The sequence below is a fragment of the Chlorocebus sabaeus genome, chromosome 12, assembly GCF_047675955.1.
Source record: "Chlorocebus sabaeus isolate Y175 chromosome 12, mChlSab1.0.hap1, whole genome shotgun sequence".
Classification (NCBI taxonomy): domain Eukaryota; kingdom Metazoa; phylum Chordata; class Mammalia; order Primates; family Cercopithecidae; genus Chlorocebus; species Chlorocebus sabaeus.
In genome coordinates, this window is record NC_132915.1 from 12,968,208 (window position 1) to 12,992,166 (window position 23,959).

Genomic DNA, 23,959 nt, shown 5'->3' on the forward strand with positions numbered 1-23,959 from the left:
AAAACCTCTCACCTGAATCTGACCAAACCTTTAGAAATGACTTCCAGTTTATAGGAAATACAGAGGATAAATGGCAAGTTGAAGAATACCAAAGAAAACAATCGCACAGAGACAGAATGAGGGACATTCTACAGGACAACTGCCTAGTCTCTTCAAAGAGCCAGTGTAAGGCGGGGAGAAAAAGAAGCCATGTTCTAGAATGCAAGGGACCAAAGAAACTCAATGAAAAAAATGCAACGCATGAACTTTGAGTTGATCTTGGTTTGATATATAAGTAACCATAAAAGGCATTTTTAAATCACTGGGGAAATTTGAAGATAGTCTAGGTAATATCTGTTATCACAGGGTTATCATAATTTCCTTGAGCACAATGATGAAGGTATTGTGGCTGTGGTTTTAAGACACTGTGTCCTCAGTTTTAGGAAAAATACGCTGGAGAATTTAGGAATGAAGGAACATGATACTGTCCATTTATTTTTCAATAACAAGATGTTAAGCAGAGGTTGAATCTAGGTGTTGAGTGTATGAATATTCATTGTTAGTATTCTTTCAACTTTTATTCATATTGACAGTTTTATAGTAAAAAGCTGGAGGAAAAAAAACCAAGATCCACATGTACGATGAAAAGTATTTGGAAGAAGATGAAATCAGAAAAAATAGTTTTTCATGTTCTTCCTGTACCCACAGGAAATAGGAAAAGAGTCAGTTAGGAGAAAAAAAGGTTAGATACAGGCAGGAGGAGTCTATAACCTGTCCCCAGGTCAAGTATGAGGGTTAAGGAAACACAGAGCCCTGACTCAGATTAGTTTCAAAAAGAAGAATCCTGAGGACCCCTTTCTTGGAAGACCAGAGAAGCTGTCCAGAAGTCAGAGCAATCCCAAGCCTGTAATGGCACAAGAGTAATAAAGTAGGGGAAGCTGCATAGTATGTCTATGCGGAGACAGCAGGGCCAGTCTCAGTGTTTTTCATGTCCCCAAAGCTGCAAACACACCCTTGTGGAGATATATGTGAAGGTGGCAGAACTTGGTTAGGAACACAAGATTGTATACCTGTGACTTGAACAGAGTGGTGGCCAAGGACAACTGGGAAAATGGACAGCCACCAGCATACAGAAATTACCACCAAGACCATGCGTATGTCCCCTCCACACACTGTGGCACTTTATTGACCTTGCAGCACACTCTCCACTGTTTCCCAGAAAGGCAAATGCAACCTGGGTAAGGGAGAGGAAAGTGAGAGACCTGAAGTGACAGAGAAAGTGTTGAATTTTTTGTGATTACCCACCATTGTCGGAAATTACCCAGAGTGGTAGGGGACTAATTTTCTGCTACTCAGTACAAAAAGGGTTAAAATGATATACTTTATTGAACTGAAGAAAAATAAAGTCACATGTCTCATAGATTGTGCCTGAGATAGGTGCCCACTCATTCTCAATCCAACCCTAGACATTTTACTGATTAATCCACCCTCTGCTATGACATCACAGGAAAACAAAGATATAATGTGAGGGATAAACAATTACAGAATATGCACATAAATCTACCTCTAAAATCACCTTGCACTTGTCCACACTCATAGAGGAAAGGCTACAAGTAAATAACACAGAAATCATTTCTTCTGGGCTATGGAATGCATGTCATTTTAATATAGAAACATCTAACGTTTCAGGGATTTACTTCAAACAAAATGACAAAGCCATGCTATGAAGTCTGACTTAAAAGATCAAGAAACAGCCCACATGTTGAGCTGTTCCCTGATATCCACACCATTCAAGGAAGAGATGGCTAAGGCAGAGCTACCTCTCTTTGCTCTCAAGCTGGAATGTCAAAGGTACCCTTGTTTATTAGTCTGTTCTCATGCTGCTGATAAAGACATACCCAAGACTGGGTAGTTTATAAAGGAAAGAGGTTTAATGGACTCACAGGTGCAGATGGCTGAGGTCTCACAATTGTGGTGGAAGATGAAGGAAGAGCAAAGAGACTTCTTACATGACAGAAGGCAAGAGAGAGCTTGTGTAGGGGAACCGCCCTTTATAAAAAACTCTCAGATCAAGTGAGACTTATTCACTATCAAGAGAACAGCATGAGAACATCCCACCCCCATGATTCAATTGCCTCCCATCAGGTCCCTCTCAAGACACATGAGAATTACAGGAGCTGCAATTCAAGATGATATTCGGTTGGGGTCATAGCCAAACCATATCACCCTGACAAGATGCATGCTACCTGCAAATTAACAGTAAACAGAGTCACTGGGAATGCCGACTAAATAAGAAATGTCTTCTATTGATAAGTTAGAGGCAATATTTTCTTGAGATGACCAAACATTTGAAGGTATACTCAGGGATATTTAGTGTTGACCCCAGATGCAATATTTCATATGTCAATAGTAAGGAGACTGTGGCTCCACGATAGAGAAAAAGATTACGTCATTACACACCAAAATAATAAAGGATTTCACCAGAAGTGCAGGGCAGGCTTTTGTAGTGAGTGTGTGATTGTACATAATGGTTTTGTAACAGGGTGGTAGAGATTAAAGAGGGGAGCCTCATATGATTCTCTGTCCTGTACTATTACAATATTGCTGGCCTTTATGCAATTTTCATTTACAGGCAATCCAGGAAGCAAGTGAGGAAAAGTTCAGTTGCGTGGTTGACTATACTCAAGTCTTTCTAGGACTTCTAAAGTTGACAACCACAACCATAATTAGAAAAACCACTTCATTCTCAACATTCTCCCTCCCCACAGCACCTCCACCTCTTAAGTCATCTCCCCCTTCGTTCCTCATACTGTCACTGAAGACTGAGATGACACTTCGGCTTCAATTCAGGATATTAATGTCTTACAAAAGACCTAAAGAGTTGAAACAGAGATCAGGTCACTGGCTCACTGGCTCATTCTCTCTCTCATTCTCTTTGTCCTCAGGCCACTAAAGTTCCCAGATGATCACAGAAAAGGCCAATGTGTTTCTGCTTTTCCTGATGCTTTGATAAAGACAAAGGTCTTCCACTGCCATTAGCCTGTCTAAGCCTTGGCTTTCTCACAAAAAATGCAGGGTCTATGGTTATAATAATATAAATGACAATCTATTGTATAAGGAAGAATTTAATTTCTCCAGAATCCCTCTTTTCCTTAAGCCTATTTTTTAAATAAATCACTTTAGCAGTTGTAATCCCTTCTGTACAAAAGGGAAACACATTAGAAGTTTCCACGAGGTTGTGTTTTTAGATCTAAGCTAGTGGGTGTTGGGGGGTCCCATCCCCCTCCCACTCCTGCCCTTTCCACCTCTTTACTTCAGTAAATATTCCTCCCCCAAAAAACTGCTAAAACCTACATACCAAATCAATCAATCAATGACATAAGTTTTTCATAAACCCCAAAACAATTTAAAGTGATGAATTCTTCAGAGGACAATAAAATTAATAATTTGCAATAATTCACATAGTGTATTAAAGGGCTGAAGGGCTTAAAAGAAGCACATGTATCAGCACATTTGTATTCATGATACATACCCATAAAGTTGAGACACATTGTAAATACAATTTTTTTTCTATAGACTCAACTAATAAACCTGGAAACACTAATATGCCCTGTTTACATTTGTGACATTTTTCTGCAGCCCAGATTCAATATGAAATCAACAGGAATCACCCGATAATCTTTAATAATGTATTACTAAAACATAAGTCTGAAAAATAACTACCTCTTAGGGAATTAGTTTAAAGAGTCAGATAGGAACACTTTTACACTGTTGGTGGGACTGTAAACTAGTTCAACCATTGTGGAAAATAGTGTGGCAATTCCTCAAGGATCTAGAATTAGAAATACCATTTGACCCAGCCATCCCATTACTGGGGATATACCCAAAGGATTATAAGTCATGCTGCTATAAAGATACATGCACATGTATGTTTATTGCGGCACTATTCACAATAGCAAAGACTTGGAATCAACCCAAATGTCCATCAGTGACAGACTGGATTAAGAAAATGTGGCACATATGCACCATGGAATACTATGCAGCCATAAAAAAGGATGAGTTCGTGTCCTTTGTAGGGACATGGATGCAGCTGGAAACCATTATTCTCAGCAAACTATCGCAAGAACAGAAAACCAAATACCACATGTTCTCACTCATAGGTGGGAACTGAACAATGAGATCACTTGGACACAGGAAGGGGAACATCACACACTGGGTCCTATTGTGGGGAGGGGGTAGGGGGGAGGGATAGCATTAGGAGATATACCTAATGTAAATGTCGAGTTAATGGGTGCAGCACAGCAACATGGCACATGGATACCTATGTAACAAACCTGCACGTTGTGCACATGTACCCTAGGACTTAAAGTATAATAAAAATAAAAATAAAATAAAGAGTCAGATACTAAACTAAGCACTGATTTAATTCTTATAATCACCTGAAGAGATGAGTATTATTCCTTCAGTTTACCAAAGAGGAATTAAGATTTAGAGTTTAACAATTTGCCCAAAATGATGGCCAGCAGGCGGGAGATCTGGGATTTAAACTTAAGCTTGTTTGATTCATACGTCTTCAGTATTACTTTCCTATATGTTCCTTGGGTTGAAGACTCAAGAGTTAACAACTTACAAACACGAAGGATGTGCATTATTCAAACAGGCTGTCTTCCGAAGTGCCACGTGACAATTCTGCTGATTTAGAGCTAAATGTATTCCCATAGTCATTTAGTATTCTTGCCCAAAATAAAGTAAGATAAAATCAAAGCATATGTTGGAATTTAAGCCAAGTTATTATCTGTCTTCTTCATAAATTCTGAAAAGCTTTTCCACCAAAATCAGATGTTAGGAATGAGATGGAAGAAAAACAAGAGAGGAAAAAATATAAAATTAGAAAGCACAGAGATACAGGACAAAATGACAGGGAAAACAATGAAAGGTAAAAGATTAGTGAAGGGGGAAAAGAAGAAGAAAACCAACAGATTTTCAGATTTTGAAAGTCCTATTGGAAACAGGCCATGAGCTATGTGAGGAGGTCAAAGCAAATTCCTCCCAAGGTTAACAGAAGACCAAAAAAGTGGTAACAATATTTCCTGACCTTGAAGTACAAAATCTAATTTTTTAAAGGATCTTTCACCTTTAGTGAAAATAGTAGCATGGAAAGTCCCTGAACAATATTGCATGCACTTTCTACATTACAGGCAAACATGAGCTCTCACATGAATCATGCCGGGGTTGTGGGAATGCCCAGGTAAAACCAGCAATTAAAAGGCAGAGTGCATCCACCTACAAGGCTAAAGGCAGAGATGCTGATTCTTTTGCTTCCTGTCTGGCCTACTCTAGCCAATTCTTAGAAGTCTGACACACATTTTCAATATGTTGTAAAGAATAAGCATCTTCTGCTCTCAGATAGACAGAAGCCAAATGTTGGCAGGGAAAGAAGTAAGAGACTTTAAAAAGTAGATCCTCACCTCACAAACACACGGGAAAAGCTTTCTATAGCATCGCCAAACAACAGAAAAGGAACACTTGGGCTAATTCTTTTCTCTAGGTTCATTTTCATTTTGTTACCTTACTCAATGACTCTTTCAACTGAATGTCTTTTCTGAAATTTCTGAGGACTTGGTTGGTACTGACAAATTTTGTTGCCTCTTAAGAGAGTGCTGAGATAGACTTTGAACTCCATTTGAAGCTGGGAGGAGAGTAGTTTAACAAAGGTTTTCTGTGAAAACTTATTTCTCTGATACTATTTTGTGTGGTTTATATTCCCATGCTATAAGAAAGAACTGGCAAAGTTCATTACTTGTTTTACAAAGAAACAGTTAATCACTGAGTTTTTCAAAATTTCTTTTTGCTTTATTAGTGGCTTTCTGATACAAGAAATTTAAAATATTATTATTCATCTCTATGAAAATGTCACACTAGAATTTATTCAAATATCTTTATTCTATATGTCTCTGAAAAAGAAAGAACTATTTCATATCAAATTTTAATAAAATAATTACAAAAAAGCCAGGTGAGGTGGCTCATGCCTATAATCCAAGCACTTTGGGGGGCTGAGACAGGTGGATCACCTGAGGTCAGGAATTTGAGACTAGCCTGACCAACACAGAGAAACCCTGTCTCTACCAAAAATACAAAATTAGCTGGGAGTGGTGGCGCATGCCTGTAATCCCAGCTACTCGGGAGGCTAAGGCAGGAGAATCACTTGAACCTGGGAGGCAGAAGTTGTGGTGAGATGAGATCACGCCATTGCACTCCAGCCTGGGCAATAAGAGCAAAACTCCACCTCAATAAGAATAATAATAATAATGATAATAATAATAATTACAAAAAGACCAAAGGGCTAAGTTTAAAAAATACACAGAGTAAAAATCTAGTGAAATAAATATTTAGAAATATGTTTACCACCTTAGAGCAGGAAAGATCTTCCTAAGCAAGACACAACTTAAATGGAAAAGCTGGACAGACTTGCTTTTTATAAAAAGGTAAATCTCTTTGGTTACCAAGAGACACTATCAAAAAGTCAAAAGACTAGGAGAAAATATGAGCCACAAATATCACGAATAAATAAATATCTATGTATATATATATAATTGGCAAAGTATATCTATAACTCAACAATAAAAATAAACATTACTCTTATTCTTCACGACAAAGATGCTTAAATTAATTACTAATCAAAGTATCTTTTAAACTCAAATCGCCAAAAGACTGATAATATTCAGTATAGATCAGAGTAATAAATGAAAGGGTACCCTCACATACTGTTAGTGGGACACTAAATTGGAAAGGCATTTATGCAAGGTAATCTATCCACATTTAAACATATATATCCTTCCTTTTAGCAATACATTTCCAAGTATTTATCTTTATACAGAAGATATTGTTTGAAAATTATTTGAAATAATTTTCTGAAAACTTGGTAGAAACGTAAATGTCCATTAAAAGAAGAAAAGTCAAATAAATCATGATTCATCAATAATAATAACATTACATATTAATAGAGCAATTACTAAGTGCCAGAAACATTCCCAAGTGGTTTATATATATAAGCTTAGTTTGTCTTCATAACAACCCTGTGGGTTAGGTATTAGTATTGTCCCATTACAGATGGAAATATCAAGGCAAGAGAGGATGAGATACTTGCTCAAAGTCACATAGCTCATAAGAGGCAGAGCCGGGTTTCAGATCCAAGTAGCCTGATATCAGACAACTGGGAAATACTATTAAATAGAATGTAGCAGATAGCTAGGTTCTGATAAAGAAAAATCCAAAAGGCAAATTGTTACCCCCCAAAAATGCAGAACAGATTGGTATTATAATTTCCTTATGGAATCAAAAATGAAGCCATATATTTGATTGTTTACTTACTGTGTGCACCTTATACAGTTAAAGTTATTTCTAGGAGTGGAAATGGTCATGCAGAAGAAGGTGACGGGAACATCCATTTTTATGCTTATATATTTCTAAACTCCTTGAAATTTTGAAAAACAAGAATGCATTCAATTGTTACCATTCTAATTTTTCTATGGTATTTTTCTTTAAAAAAAGAAGGAAGGAGGTGCATATGGAAAACAGTTTGTCCTTACAGATGTTTCTACAACTGTGTTTCTGGCTTTTGGTCACATTTTTTCCTCTTAAAAGTTGATCCAAATATCTGTTAAACTCAACCTCTTAAACTTCCCAGAATTGTTTTCAGCTCATATAAAAGACTTTAACCTTCAACCTCTTTAGCTTTGGCCCCACTATGTTTATGACTATTTTTAAATAGGCAGATTTTTGGTTGCTATTGAAAGACACTCAGAGATCATTTATAAGAGTGGAAAGTTGAACTGTGGGCTTTGAGTCTGGACTTAGGAAAACCCAGATCTGCATCCACAGGCAGAGTAGCTTTCCAGCCTTTACTAGTTGGAAACCTCCAACACTTAAGTAGCATAAATGAATGTGGATAGGGCAGTTTACATACAAGAGTCAGAGGCTGCAGAGGAAATCTGTGCAGGCTATTAACACTGAATGAGAAGAAAGCTTCCTCTTCTAGTTTCTTCTACAGAGATTTCTTAGGATCATTTAGAGATTTCACTCTCGAGTGACAAAGGCTGCATTAGTACTTAGGAATTAGATATCATATGTGGACTTCCATCAGGAAATGTAAATAACACAAAACCGATAGCGGAAACTATCCTCCAGCGGGGTGATGAATGCCAAGCTCCTTCCTCCCTGCTGGCTCCCGTATATTTTTTGCAACCCTGTACACCATCAATGCCACAGACAGGGCTCCCAATGTGGAGCACCCTTTGAAGACTTGGCAGCCCTGGCGCTCCTCAATGCTTCCATTTTCCCTTCACATGCACTCCTACATCTTCAATGAAGACACAGAGCCAGGAAGTAAAGCGAGAGCTAAACACAAGACTTGGTTACAACACAAGGAGAGCATTCAAAGGCACGGTTGCCTATTCCTTTGGCAATGGAGCTGTTCTGGAAAATTCTTTCAGCCCTACTTTGGTGAAAACTAAAATTAAAACAAACCAGAGGCAGCCTTAGAAGAAGAGGGATAATATTATGCATTTTCATATAGGGATATTGATACTGACACCAATTTAGATAGATTTGGTATACATTTTACACATTCATATTAAACATATGTATGAATAATTCCTACATAGGTGGCCAACACTAACAAAGGGGCATTATTTGTGGCTTCCGCAATTACGGTAGCTACATATCAACCAAAAAGCAATAGGACAGTGTAAAGGCACAGAAATGAACAAGGAAAAACTGACTGGGAGAAATCCTGCCCCTTGACATCTTTATGAAAACAGGGCCAGGAGCCTACTGGACACAAGCAGCAAGAAGCTTAGACTCTATCAAGCAAGAATAAAATATAAATTCTAAGTTTACAGCAAGATATAATCCCCAATCTGGCACTTTTGCCGACATCAGAACTGAAAAAACATATTCCAAAACCATACATTCAAAGGTAGGGAGGTAGAAATTGAAGACGTTCACATGCAGAATAAAAAGTCAAAGTGAATCCTCCAAACTTAAACAAGGACAATTGTTTAAAACAGTGTGTGAAAACCTACATACTCTAAGACAAAACTTGGACAAATTGATCTCTTGTCTATGGCCATGACTCACATGGAATAAACCAAAAAAAAAAAAAAAAAAAGAGGTGGAACTTTGTCTCTTTTAGAAACTTAGAAAAGTCTCAGGTTCTCTCTTTAGCCACTCACAGTTTAACCATCCTCCAAATACTAACTGTTTTCCAATTACCAAACTTAGGTGGATGGAGTTGAAAATCTTCTCTGATCATTCTGTCATTCATATGTATTGAGCACCAACTCTGGGCTAAGCACGCAGTAGATAAAGATGAACATCACCAATATGAAAGCTGTTGTCATGGAGCTCAAAGTCTGTGCTGCCTGTTCTGGAGTGGACCAGCAGCATTTGGTTTACAATGAATCCACAGAACAAGGAACAAAACTTGATGAAGCTTACAGATCTGCAGACCATCTTCAAAGACACCACCACAACTCACTGGCTGTATTTACAAATCCAAGTTTCACTCACTAGTTTGGAATTTAGAAATCACCTCCCCATGGGAGCAACACCATAAATAACGTTTGCAGGTGTGAGGGGTGGATCTCAGGTCAATCCATAAAGCTTGTGTTGCCCTGCATTCAGCTGTAGTGTGGTGACCTCAAGAGGTTTCTGGGGTTTGTTGCTCTGGGTCCTTCATATCAACAGCATTGAACTGTCATTTATATTATCAAGGTTTCCATTACAGATTGAAACAGTCAAACACTCGAGGTAAACCGTGCATTGCTAGGGATGGGCAAAAAGCTGTGAGTGCCTATGGGTGGACTGGCCACCTTCCTCCTGTTCCATCTGCCTCCAGCATAAGAGAATAAGGATGGGCTTAGACCCTCCCCAAAGATGCTTAGGGAGGGAGGAATAACATTCTGAATAGTTCATCTGCATAGCAGCCACAAGCCTCTTACATGGTGCCTAGTCCTGGCCAAGGCTACACACAGTTCATACTGTTCTTACTAAGAAACCACAACCAATATATTGCCTGGTTATTTTGGGAAGCATAATAGTATTTTTACATAGTCTTCTCTTTTTTAAGACATATGTTTTTCAGTGGTAATCCCAGCTCTAATAGCATTTAAAATACACTGACTCACATTAATGTTTAAATACCACGTTTTACCCGGTTTCATCTGTACTGAATGCACGAACCATAACTTAATTTCTAGATCCCCAAAGATTATCAACTCGACATATGACTTGCAAAACAGTAACCCTAGATCAGGCTCTTTTTGCTCACATCATGTCCCAGATAGACATGTAGCTTAAAATAGAACAGTAAGCTATTCTAAAAAAAAAAAGTATCGGAGACAAACTTTCTAAAAATGATTTTATTTGTGTGTAGGAATGAGGGAACAAAACATACAACATGTATAGTAGTTACTGCTGTAGGAAGCCATTTACTGGCTCTGTGGCAGGGTTAAGCACACTCTTTCTTATAATTCATTAAGGATGGCCTCAGGTTATACTCAGAAAACGTAGAAGCTTTAGTGGTAATCACCCCAAATTGTCTAAATGAAATACTGTTTCAGCCTTAGTGCTGGAGTCTCAATATGAAACAATTTTCTTCTCTGAAAGAAAATGTCTACATTTTTTCTCCTCCATTGCCACATTATAAGGAGTAGGTTGCCATTTACTGGTAATTCTGCCAGTGGTTTTCCTAAACCAAGGGTGGGAAGAAGCTCCTAAATTTTGCTCCATGGATTCCCATTCAGCTTTTGCTGAGATCCCAGAAGAACCTGGACATATCCTCTCTCCGAAAAGCTCATGGGATGAAATCTTTCAAACGAAACCCTTCAAGACCGGAAACTCTACTGTTAGGAGTTGGTAGCCTCCAGTGAAATCTATGTTTAGAGACATCCAGTCCAAGTGCCTCTAAGGAAGGAAAGCACCTGATAGACACGAGAACCACCAAATGCCATGGTAGGGAGCGGCACGCACAGAGCAGCCGCCTAGCCTGGGCCCGGGTGCAGCTGAGACATGGAGATTCCAAAAGGTGTGCAAAGCTGTGGGTAAGTTTGGTTTGCGATGTCTCTCGCAACACCTTATCACACTCTGAAGGGGGCCTGGCAGCCCATGTTTACCGTAGAGAACACAACAACCAGGGCAAGCAGGATCAGTATCCTCCAGAAACTGTTAGAAATGCCAGTTCTCAGGTGAACACTAGACCTACTAAAGCAGAAACTCTGGGGGTAGCCCAGGAATCTGTGTTTTCTCAAGTTCTACAGGAGTTTTTGGCACACAGTCAAGTTTGAGAACCACCCTACAGGATGAATTAAAATCACTGTGGGGTGGTCCCTCTCCCAAGCCTTATTTATAATTGGAGAATGAAAGATCTTTCCTCCCCTGAAGAAACATCAAGGATCAGCTGGCCAAGCAGGAACCAGGATGAGGTTTTTAGAGTTATTTTAAGCCCCAGTTTACCACCACTCCTCCCTGTTCATTTCTGGCTTAGAAATCTTCACAGGCACCAACAAAGGAAAAAGAGGAAACACCAGAAATAGATCTGCTCTATCCCAGATGTCAGTGTATGCTGGGCAACTTACTGCTACTGAAACATTCCCTTTCAAGTAAATAGCAATATTAGCAACACTACCCGTAATTCTAACAGACCATGCGGATAAAGAAAATCCACCTGACCTACTCTCTAACGCAAATAAAACACCACTAAACCTTCTTCACAGCATTCCCATTTAGACCTTTTAAATAGTGTCTATCTACAGGAGACCACACAAAATACAACACTAGCATATTATCCAATACATACGTTTAACCTTCAGAGCAAATGGTTTTACATCATTGAAACTTAAACCATTAAATCACGGCTCCAAGGCATTATTTTTTTATGCAACAAGAAATTTACACAAGTTTTCCCTGTAAAATTAATTTTCAATCCTCTAAAAACAACAAGTTATCTATTTTGGGTCAATTAGTGCCTAATTTTTAATCCAGCGCTGATAATTGTTCCACTTAAATTAAAAAAAAAAATCTATGCATTCACGAAGCTTCCATGTACTGCCGCTAGCTGCTCTTATTTTGCTTCATAACACTGTTGTTTAAATTTCAAAGAGTGATGACCTGGAAAAGCAGGAGCAACACCAAAAGCATACCACTGAAGATTTGGAAATCAAATGTACAGCAGAATAGACCTTTCTGCACAAAATACACGTGTCCAGACTATCCTATCGCCACCGTGTCTCACCTGCCTTTCTGGAGCAAAAGAAACATCAAGTACTATTTCTTTGTCATATCGTTATTAGTCCCTTGATAATCAAGAACCCATTTCTGTCTTCTGGGACAACTGTTGTCTTGGAAAAGTGGGTAGTGCTGAGTAATCGACATTATTTTGTCCTGTCTTGATTTGTAGTATCAAAGTCTTGTTGCTATTTTTTTAGCCTTAAAACTTAATCATCATAAATCTAGCCACTTCCTTCTTTAGTGGTAATTAGCATTAGTCATAAGCCAAAAATGATCCACATAAGAAGCTAAATAAACACAACCCTTCTTACCTTTCATGCCAAACTTGGAGTGTCTTGCCAACTTAAGCAGAAACAGCATTACCAAAAGGCAAAATCCCACCACAGACGCAATCACCACCACAGCATAGACCTAGAGAAAGGAAGGGAGGGTAGTTATAACCTTGCTAATTAGTTCCCTATAATCACATGGTGATGATGATCATGATGATAATGATACAGGCAGTTCATATTTATTGAATGCTTATCACTTGTTCTTATAACAGCCTTATGTAGGCCAAATCACTTAATCTTCGACAACCCTAGAGTGAAGTATGTAAGATCTATTATTATGCCTACAGACATAAGTTAAAGCTTGTAAAAATGGCTATCCAATTGGCATTTTAAAAATATTACATCTCTCTCTCTCCATCCATCTAAAGAGGGAGGAGAGAGAGAAAGAGAGAGAGAGAATATGAAATATGAACGGCAAAATACTGGTGATTTTTCTGTGTGCGTGTGTGTGTGTGTGTGTGTATGTGTGTGTGTGTGTGAGACGGAGTCTCACTTTGTTGCCCAGGTTGGAGTGCGGTAGCACAATCATGGCTCACTGCAGCCTTGACCTCCTGGACTCAAGCTATCTTCCCACCTCAGCCTCTTGAGTAGCTAGGACTATAGGTAAACACCACTATACTTGGCTCATTTTTAATTTTTTTGTAGAGATGGGGTTTTGTCATATTGCCCAGGCTGGTGTTGAAATCCTGGGCTCAAGGGATTCTTCCACCTCTGCCTCCCAAAGTTCTGGGATTACAGGTATGAGCCACCGCATCCAGCCCGATAAATTTTGAAGCTGGTGAAGAATAGATTTGACTATTCTCTCTACTGAAGTGCATGTTTGAAGACTGTTCATAGTAAAAGGCTTTTTTAAAGGTTAGCTAGTGTTGCTCTTAGAAGTCAGGGTACCCTGGGAATGGTGAGTGGCACTGGAAGGGAGCAGGAGGGCACTTTTGGGGTGAGTTCCACTTGTGAAAGCCCATTGGGTTGTACATTTATGATATGCACATTTTCCCATATATAAGATATAAGCCTAAAAAAGTTTAAGTAAGTTTAAAACTGTAATTGCCAGGTGTGGATGACACATGTCAAGAGGGTAGATGCAGATATATGTGAATCCTGTCCCATCCCTGAGGTAGAGATGACAGAGGTACACATAGAAACGCGATCACTCTGCTACCGCTGCTGACCAAGGCATGATGCTCCTCTAAGTGCATCTTAACATTTCAGAGCAAAGTTCTCAGCAGGACTATGTGTCTCCTTCCAGTCTTACTCAGCCCAAAGTCCTGCTTCCAAAAACGGTTGGCTTCTCTAAACCAGGAGTTGGCGAACTTTTGCTGTAAAGGTCAGATGGTAAAAATACTTCAGGCTTTGCCAACTTTGCAGTCTCTGTTGCAACTAAGGCTCCAACTCTGCCAGTGGAACATGAAAGTAGCCAATGATGATATGTAAACAAATGGGCATAACTGTGTTCCAATAAAACTTTATTTACAATGACAGCAGCTGGACTTGAACATAGTTGCCAATGCTTACTCTGAGAAGCCTTAGAGAGCCATTCTGGCTTAAGAATCTGCGTAACAATTTTTAAGATGGATATTATTGTCCCTACCCGTAGTAATCATTAATGCTGTTTGTCTAATATTTCTGGTTTTCTCTGTGTTTCTCAATGCAGGATACATTTCCTGGCTTGCTTGCGGTTAGGTGGTTCATGTGACTAGTTGAGACTTGTGTCACTGCCAGGGTGTAGAACTTCACTTCTTGTCCAAGATCTTAGTCTTCGTCTAAGGCAGTGTTTCTCAACCAGGGACGATAATATTGCCATCCAGGGGACACTTGATGATTTGGGGTTGTCACAACGAGGGGGAAAGTACTACTAGCACCCAGTGGGTAGAGGCCAGGCATTATTAAACATCCTACAGTGCCCAAGACAGCCCCCCAGACAAAGGATTATTTATCCCCAGTTGCCAATAGTGCCAAGGCTGAGGAATCCTGCTCCACCTACTCCACGGTGCTCTTTATCTCCGCCATAAAAAAAAAAAAAAAAGGCTAACTTTTTAAAATGTGGATGCTTTGTCATCCACAGACCTGGAACAAGGACAAGGCTAAACAGAGCTCCTAGCCAATACGTGAAATGAAGAAAGAAAGAAATCTTTGTTGTTTTAAGCTCCTAAGATGTGGAGGTTTTGTTACTGCAGCATAGTTTATTCTGACTGATATACCCATCTCATAGTGAGAGGCATTAGAGGGTAGAGATTAAGACCATGGGTTCTTCCTGAGTATAAAATCTAGATTCCTCACCTATTAGCTGTATGACTTCAGAATTACTTAACCTCTCTGCATCTCACAATCTTCATGTGTAAGATGGAGAATACAATTATTCTACTTTGTAGGTTGTTGTAAATCCTCAATGAGTTAATGCAGATAATGGGTTTGGGACAGTATCTACTATAATATTTAATAAATTAATGTTAGCTATGATGATGATGAAAAAAACTAAGATTTAGAAAAAAATTAAATAAGCAGCTCACAGTCACACTTCCTGAGCTTGGGAATGGAACCAAGTCTGCCCGCGTATAAATCCTGTATTTATCCACTACATGCTCTCCAAAGCATGTGGTTGAGAATGAAGGCAGGAAAATAAAAACGTATGGCTAATTCTCCCAGGACACCATCTTTGATGTCAGATGGGAAGAGCATTAAGTAAGTCACAGAGCACAAAAAGAGGACATGCAAAGCACTTGGCCGGTGTGGAGCAAAGATGTGATCATTCTCTTCTCTGGTACTATAACAGTGAGTAGATCTCCCCAAAAAAAAAAAAATTTTTTTTTCTTTTTCTTTTTCTTTTTTTTTTTTTTTTTGAGACAGAGTTTCACTCTTGTTGCTTAGGTTGGAGTGCAATGGCATGATCTCGGCTCACCACAACCTCCACTTCCCAGGTTCAAGTGATTCTCCTGCCTCAGCCTCCCAAGTAGCTGGGATTACAGGCATGCGCCACCACACCCAGCTAATTTTGTATTTTTAGTAGAGACGGGGTTTCTCCATGTTGGTCAGGCTAGTCTTAAACTCCTAACATCAGGTGATCTGCCTGCCTTGGACTAAGTACTGGGATTACGGGTGTGAGCCACTGCACCGGGCCAGTACAGACTTAACTCTGTCTCTGCAACCAATATACGAACAAAATGGTAGCAAGTCTTACAAAGTTAATTATGGATAAACTTAACCATTTCACTCAAGCTGACCTCATGACTTTGGGTGTTTTTTTAAAATCTTTATTTCCAACTAATGTTTTCATGGGAAAGAGATCTTCGTATTTTAGCTATAAGTTTCTTTACTTTATGATTAAATTGCAGACTTCTACAGATAAATGGAGAATACCTAAATAAACAAAGTCAAACTCCATTTCATAAATAAGAAAACTAGGATGGGGGAGGTTAGATGACTTGGCCTGAAAGGCCCCCAACCATGCAGCAGTTCACGCAGCAGAACCACAGTACGGTCTCTTCCCTGCTTTGGACAGTCCTTAACTGGGATTTAGGAGTCCTGGATCCCTGCATTCACAGGACACCTTGTTTTTACCAGTCATGACAGCTAGAACAGATGCTTCACTTACCCAAGCTTGCACTTCTTCATTCGATAGCAATGCCTGCCCTGGCTTTTCTACCTATTTATAGAATGTGTAAGTCAACCTAGAAAATGGGAAGTGGGCTCTACTGCTGAAAAGCAGCTAAGGATCTGCAAACAAATACTTAAAGCTACTGAAGCCATTCTCAATTTAAATCCTTTCGTAAACAAGGATGCCTGTGACAATGAAAAGAATAACTTACTCAAAATCAGATTGTTTGAGAAATACAGAGTTTTGTGTGCCTTGCATGTGTTGAGGTGGTTTTTACACAGGAGATGAACATGGGTGAGTTTGTTTGGTCGGTTGTTTGGTTGGTTGGTTGGTTGGTTGACTGCTTGATGGTTTGGTTTTCATCTGAGGATATTTCTTAGGATAGAACAAGGGAGATCTGCCCTCCCCTGCAAATCCAACAAAATGCTGCAAGAGCACTTGTTGGACCAGAAACATTTTTAACTTTTGTATCTGCTTCTTGGCTCTCAAACTCTTCTAATCTAATGATCCTTCCTGTGATCAGGAACTCTTCATATATAAAATATCTGAACCACACATAATTGTAACATTTTCTTTAAATTCTTCAAAACACAATATTGCACCTCTCATACAGATTTTAGGAGCCTCCCACAAAGTCATAATAAACAAACTTACTGATCTTGCCTTCCAGCAACTATACTATAGATGGAGATATGCCAATCAGGTGCCTAGATTTATCATCTGTATTAAAAAAACAAAACAAAACAAAACAAAACAAAAACAGAAGGCTGGGAGCAGTGGCTCACGCCTGTAATCCCAGGTGGCTCACGCCTGTAATCCCAGCACTTTGGGAGGCTGAGGTGGGCAGATCACAGTTCAGGAGATTGAAACCATCCTGGCTAACATGGTGAAAACACGTCTCTACTAAAAAAAATACAAAAAAATTAGCCAGGCATGCTAGCAGGTGCCTGAGGTCCCAGCTACTCGGGAGGCTAAGGCAGGAGAATGGTGTGAACCTGGGAGGCAGTGCTTGCAGTGAGCCGAGATTGCGCCACTGCACTCCAGCCTGGGCGACACAGCGAGACTCCGTCTCAAAAAAAAAAAAAAAAAAAAAAAAAAAAAAAAAAAAAAAAAAAACCTGGAAAACTAAAGTCAACATATAATTTTGTGTAATTGGGCTTAATACATGCTACTTGGATTTCTTACATATACAAACAACTTTCTTACACCAAGAAATATTAAGTGGATTGGTATGATAATTAAAAACTAAAATGATTGCATAAGGCAGGAAGCAGATACCATTCCCCAGTTGACTTACTATGGTATTTGTTCTAGCTATTTCAATGTAATGCATATAGTCATCTATGGAAGCATGCATGTTTGTGTGTATATGTGTGTGCATGTGCATGTATGCATACCTCTGTACTAGATATGCATAAAGTTGCAGTTGCACTGCACCTGTTTATGCACCTCCCATTTCCACTCTCATGGCCTTGCTTCAAGTATATATCAAATGTCTTTATTGCTCTATCATACCCCTAATGGATCACCCCACTTGCAATCCCTCTGTCCTATACTGTTCACTGCAAGTCTAGCCAGTCTGCAAAATGTACTGGGTGCCCACTAGGTTTCAGCTAGTATTCTGAGGGCTTAAGGAGACAGCTGTGAAAAACACTGACCAGGTTGCCCCTACTAAGAGTCTTACTAAATAATCTAGAGAAGAGAAAAATACTTTAAACAAACAAATAAATGGGGTCATTCCAGGCAATGATAACTGCTCAGAAGAAAATAGAAGGGGGCAATGTCTGCCTGCTGGCCACCTAGCTGAAGTCACACGATGGTCATCAGAAAGAAAATGCCTGGGAGGGGGAGCCACACATAGGAAGAGCAGGACTGGAGCACTGGAGAGAGCATGAAAAAGACAAGTGGCGAGCAGTGAGAAGAGTGTGGGAGATGAAGCCAGAGAGCTCGGGAAGGGTGAGGTCACCCAGGGCTCATAAGCCACCATGAAGAGTGTGGCTTTCATATGAAAAGTTTTATTGCAGTTGCAGTGAGATGGCTCTGAGAATTATAACAAAAAAAAGAAGTGATCTGATCTGCGCTTTACAAAGATCACTCAGGCTGCTATGTGGGAAAAGACCAGAAAACCCAAGGGTGGGAGAGGGAGATGTGTTAGGAGGCTGTGTGGTCATGCAGGAAAGAACAACTGAGGCAAACTTTCTTTGTAAAGGGCCAGAAGTAAATATTTTCCACTTTGCAGGCCATACAGTCTCTGCTGCCACTACTCCAACCCCATCGGAGCATGAGAGCAGCCACAGACAGTATGTAAATGAACACGAGGGACTGTGTTCCAGTAACACTCTGTCCACGGACAATAAAATTTGAATTTCACAAAACTTTCATGTGTTATGAAATATCACTCTTTTTTGTTGTTTTAAACCACTTAGAAGGTAGAAACCATTCTTAGCCTGCAAACCATACAAAAACAGGTGGTGAGCTGGACTTGGCCCGTGGGTCATCGTTTGCCAGCCCCTGGGTTAGCCTGTGACCATGGCAGTGGAGGTGAAGAGATACGGAAAGATTTGGAATTTATAAGGAGGCAGAGCTCACAGGAAGCGCTGTGTGCATATGACAGTGAGGAAAAGAAACAACTGGAGAAAGCTGTTGGGTTTGGACCAGAGCAACTGACCATAGACCCCCGGGATCATGCAACTTCCCTCTTCAATGGCTCTTCACTGCACCATAAATCTACACACCTGAGACTCTGTGTCAAGACCTACCACGTGGCCATCTATATCTCCAACCCTGCTGTCCCGCACACGCCTTACCCTCCAATCAAGCACCTTCACGATGTTTCTCCACCTACAAGCTCCTGTTCACATGCCCTCAATGCCCTTCCCTTCCATTCCTGTATGTCAAAATCCCAATCCTCCTGCACAGGCCATGCAAAAAGTCACTTGCCCCACAAAGGCTCCTCTGAGTGTCCCAGCTCAGGAACAAAGGAACAAAACATCTGCTTCTCCACTTCTATCTCTTGTACTGCATTGCTCTGCTTCTGTTTGTATTTGAGGTGCTAATATTCACCTCTAGGGTCTCTGATGAATTCTAAATGGCTAATCTTAATTTTGTTCATATTATTATATCCCCTCCACTGCCCGTCCCTTTCAGAAGCTACTCGATTCCTTACATCTAGTGAGCAGTCAAAATTATATTAACAGTTTAAGGAGATGAGTATGAAGGTATAGTCCATGAATGATAAAGCTGGGTTCTTGCTCTTCTAGTGATACCCTTCTAAAGCACAGATCATTGAAATAGGAACCACTAACAACTAAAAGTGGTGCACAAAAGCAGCAAATAAGTCAAAGGCCATATAACACCTTTATCACTTTTTTTAAGCCTTTTTATTAATTCCTCCGACCTTTAACACCCTATTTACATCTGAACAATAAAAATGTCTTATTGAAGCAGCTACATTCCTCTAACATGGAGGCATCCAAAACGCTCAGAACCAATTCAGACACCTATTTATTCCACTCACCGAGAGATGTTCCCGACCAGTTTTATCAGTGACGTCTGTGGAAGGGATTTCATTACTTCTGTTTGTGGTGTCCCCGATGTCATTCGCTGCAGTTCCATAATCTTAAGTGGGAAAAGGGGGAAAGAGAAAGAACATGAAGTTGTCATTAAGCTGCCAACAAACACAAGGCCACAGTAAGAGCCAGAACGAAGCAAGACAAATCACAAAGATTCCAAACCCCCGACAGCCTGGCTGTGGAGGGACGTGACCAGGCTGCTGAGTTCAATCCATGGCAGTGCTGAGACTGCACAACGCCCACATTTTATGCAGTCCAGACCTTTACATCATTGTCTTGTTGGTCAGCCCTAAACCTGGTTCAGGGATTTTTCTTTGCACATAAGCATATAGCCTTTTATGGATGGCATATTTAAAACAAGTACGACAGGGAATCGATCATCTATGTGTCATAGATTTATAGACCTGGAAAGGTCTTTGGAGACAGAGCATAACTGCCAGTTTTACCACTGAAGAATGTCAGTGGAGGAAAGTTACATGACTAGGTGAAGGCAAGAAGATGGCAGAGCTCACATGTGACCCCAGACTTGAAATGAGCAACAGTGGTTTCCAGGGCAGGTGCAACTTATTTGCACAAAGGGCAGAGACGTAAGAGGAGATGTGGTACAAGCAACAGTATGAAACTTGGGTCCACACGTAAACTTTTTTGAACAGTTCTGAATTGCCAATATTTCAGTTTCAGAATGATTAAAAGGTAGACCCGCACAATACTTAGAATCGTGAACGCTCTGTTCTCATTTCACCAAGTCGCAAATGCAGTTGCTGCCTTCTGGATCGATTTTAGTCTACATGGGTCAGGACAGAAATAATGGCTGTTTTTCAGGGCTTGTCAAAGTTTTTATTAGCAATATCACATACAAAAGGTCTCAGGAAACTCTTGGCAAACTCATTGCAAACAATGAGGTTTATAATGTTTGTATTTTAATTCTAAATAGGTACACTGCCTTCAATTTCCATCCTGAAGAGGCCACCTCATTAATGCAGCCCAGCTAAACTTCTCCAGGTAGAATCATCATGCTGGCCTTGGGGCAACCAATTTAAATTGTATTTTTATTAGCAAAGTGTTCCTTTGTGAATAAAAAATAACAGAAAAAAAAATCTATTTTCTATGTGTTTGCTGTTTCATTCTTAATGCCAAAACCACATTCTCACCATTTTCCTTTTGAATATCTTAAAGTTTACTAATTTTGAACACTAATGGATATCCTTTATTTGGTTAGTTTTCCCTCTTCATGTTATAACCAACTACATCTACAAAATTTAAATCATTCAAGTGTCTATAGTTTAACATCATGACATTTTGGCCCAAAGATCCAAAGTGGGATCTGAGGCTAACAGGAAGATGACATTTTTAAAGTCTCAAATTAACTGGGAAATGGTCAAAAATGTAATTTTAAGATGTAAAACCACAATACAAACGTATTTCTCTGTGAAACAATTTGAGAGATTCTTCCTTTAAACTGTATCAAGACAAATACAAACAAAACAACACACAAATCATAAGCAAAAAATCAACCAAACCACAGCTTGGAAGAAATACGTCTTAACATGTACAAGCAGGTAAAGACAATATTATTCTCCAAGTTAAATTAGCTCAGGTTAAATACACACGCATATAATAAACATACAGACAGGCTCATTTTATAAAAAAAAATAAAATATCAATCTATACATAAATGTAAAATTAAAGAACAGAGTATTTTACAGAAAAATATATAAATATAATGTTTTAATCAATCTTTTAATCATTCCTAAATTTCAAGCCAAATCGTGAAATGTAGCCTTCCACTTCCCCAAACAGTGGCTTCCTGGCTTGGAAATCTGTTAAATACGGGTTTTCAAACCAAGGAAAACATCCTTGGCATTCGATCAAAACAGCAAAGGAGAGATGCGATATTCCATCAAAAGCTAATATAGGCCCAGTGTAGTGGCTCACGCTGGCAATCCCAGCACTTTGGGAGGCTAAGGTGGGTGAATAATCCGAGGTCAGGAGTTCGAGACCAGCCTGGCCAACATGATAAAACCCAGTTTTAACTAAAAATAAAAGAATTAGCCGAGTGTGGTGGCATGTGCTTGTAATCCCAGCAACTCAGGAGGCTGAGGCAGGAGAATCACTTGAACTCAGGAGGTAGAGGTTGCAGTGAGAAGAGATTGTGCCACTGGACTCCAGCCTGGGCAATAAAGTGAGACTCCATCTCAAAAAAAAAAAAAAAAAAAAAAAAAAGGTAGTATAGGGGACTTTGGTTTCTTTCCTTCCACATTCCTGAGAGAATCCCATTTTTTTTTTCAAGGGGTTAGGCCTATTCACCTTTGGGGAAGCTGACTTAATGTCTGGGGGTGAATTTAGTCACTGAAGGGATAATCCATCCCTCTTACCAGTAATAAGGGCAAGAATGGACTATAATCCAATCGGGTCTTGAATTGGATACAAAGAGGGCTTGACTCTTGTCTCTTGGGAAGTTCTCTTTCCTCAAGGACGCCTTCAGGAGCGCTTCCCTGTCTCCCGTCCATGTGAATGGCAGCAGCTCCCCCCGCAACACTCTCTTGTAACCATAAGGGGACCAGCTTTCAGTGAAGCTGGCATGGTGGGCAAAAGAGTGTAGCATGAAGGGAACTTGGGTCCCTGACGATGTGGTGGAGCTGCTGCTTTAACCAACCCTAAATCAAGCCCTACCTTTGAGGTTCCTGTCTGTGAGTCAAACACCTTCATTATACAAGAAACATCATTTTGAATCGGCTTTACTCTCATAGCCAGAAACTGATATACCTCCCTTTTCTTGGTAGCCATGGCTTTTAAACAGGTAATTAGTTCCCAATTAAGGAAATGTGATGTCTGTTACAGCCAACGGAATGGATTTACTACTTCCAAGAACAGGGTATGAGAGAGAAAGTGCTATTTACAGGCACTGTAAATGTCAAGGGAAAACGGCCATCAATATTGAATGATTTTTGAAATACTATTTTGGCCTATGTCATGCTTAAAGTGTATATTTAACTGAGCTTAGAAGAGTCTTCTTTCAGTTGATTTATTTCATTACAGACAAACATTTTGAAAAAGAAATACAAAGTAGAAAACATGATAGCTACCTTCATAAATTACATCAGGATAATTTGGGTTTGCACCTAAAAGGCAAAACAGAGCAAAGATCTGTAAGTATGCATTTTGGAGTCAAAAAATTACTAACCTATGCCAACTAAAATAAGCTAAACATACATTGAGGTTTTGCAATTTAATAGACTGCTTTTACAGGACAGGTAAACAAAACTTGAAGTTCTTGAGTTGTTCCACGTTAACCCCGTTCCCCTCCCCAGTTCTCCCACTTTCATCCCTCCAAAAACGAAAAGAAATCACAAAAAAATCACAAATTGCTTTGAAAAAACTTCAGCAATCAATGAATTATTACCATTTTTCTTTTTTTGGTACTGTTCCTATTATACGATCGACCATTTTCATTGCAGTTTTGGTATTTTTATTCCAGAGACAGATAATTTTCATACCACTTTTGTTATTCTCTGATGGTTTGAGGGTTACTGTCAAGTGCGTAGCAGGGCCATTTGCGTTCAGGAGCATACTATTAACCACCCTGCATAATGCTATCTAAAGCACAATTTTATTCTCCACCTTATCTTCAGGGGAGTTTCTAAGGCTGAAGAAACCTTTTTTATGCCCTAACACAACAAAGAAAAATAAAATGTACTTCCTCTATTGAAATCATTGATGTATAAGAAGCTATAAAAAATGGTATGTCAGAGAGAAATGTAAAAGTTATCAATTTAATTTTGGGGGATGGCTCTAAAGTCACCAAGATGATCAGAATATTCTGCTTTAAGGTATTCCTATGAGACTTGCCAAAATATTTTTTTTAACTCAGCATCAACAAGAACTGGTAACAAAAACATTTGCCACTTATTCTCCAATCAGAGCTAACTGGGTCTCTACATGAAAGTCTACTTGGAAATAAAATTAAATTTTGTTTTAACATTTAAGTGATTGCAAAATGAATTTCCAAAGCTATTTCCTATGCTTTTAGTCCTCACTTGCCATGTGAAACAGTAAAACTTGTAAACCATAAAGCTTACTCAGTTTTCATTTCACTTCTGAACCCTTAGCAGGAAAATGCCATTAAAGTAAAGTGAAATGAGCCAATTTTCTGTTCATGCATTCCCCAGCGAATAATCAAGGTTAGTCTAAATGAA

At 39.4% G+C, this 23,959-nt stretch overlaps 1 protein-coding gene across 14 annotated transcripts in view; it reads right to left on the reverse strand.

Annotated features, from left to right (window-relative positions):
- Positions 1-23,959, reverse strand: part of NTRK2 (neurotrophic receptor tyrosine kinase 2) — a 369,088-nt gene that overhangs the window by 272,467 nt on the left and 72,662 nt on the right. For all 14 annotated transcript variants that reach the window (XM_037998574.2, XM_037998577.2, XM_037998575.2 and 11 more), the window contains 3 exons: positions 22,850-22,885; positions 19,709-19,809; positions 12,579-12,678 (listed from right to left, as the gene is read on the reverse strand). In XM_037998574.2, coding sequence (XP_037854502.2) covers positions 12,579-12,678; positions 19,709-19,809; positions 22,850-22,885 — 237 coding nt within the window. The remainder of the gene's footprint in view (positions 1-12,578; positions 12,679-19,708; positions 19,810-22,849; positions 22,886-23,959) is intronic.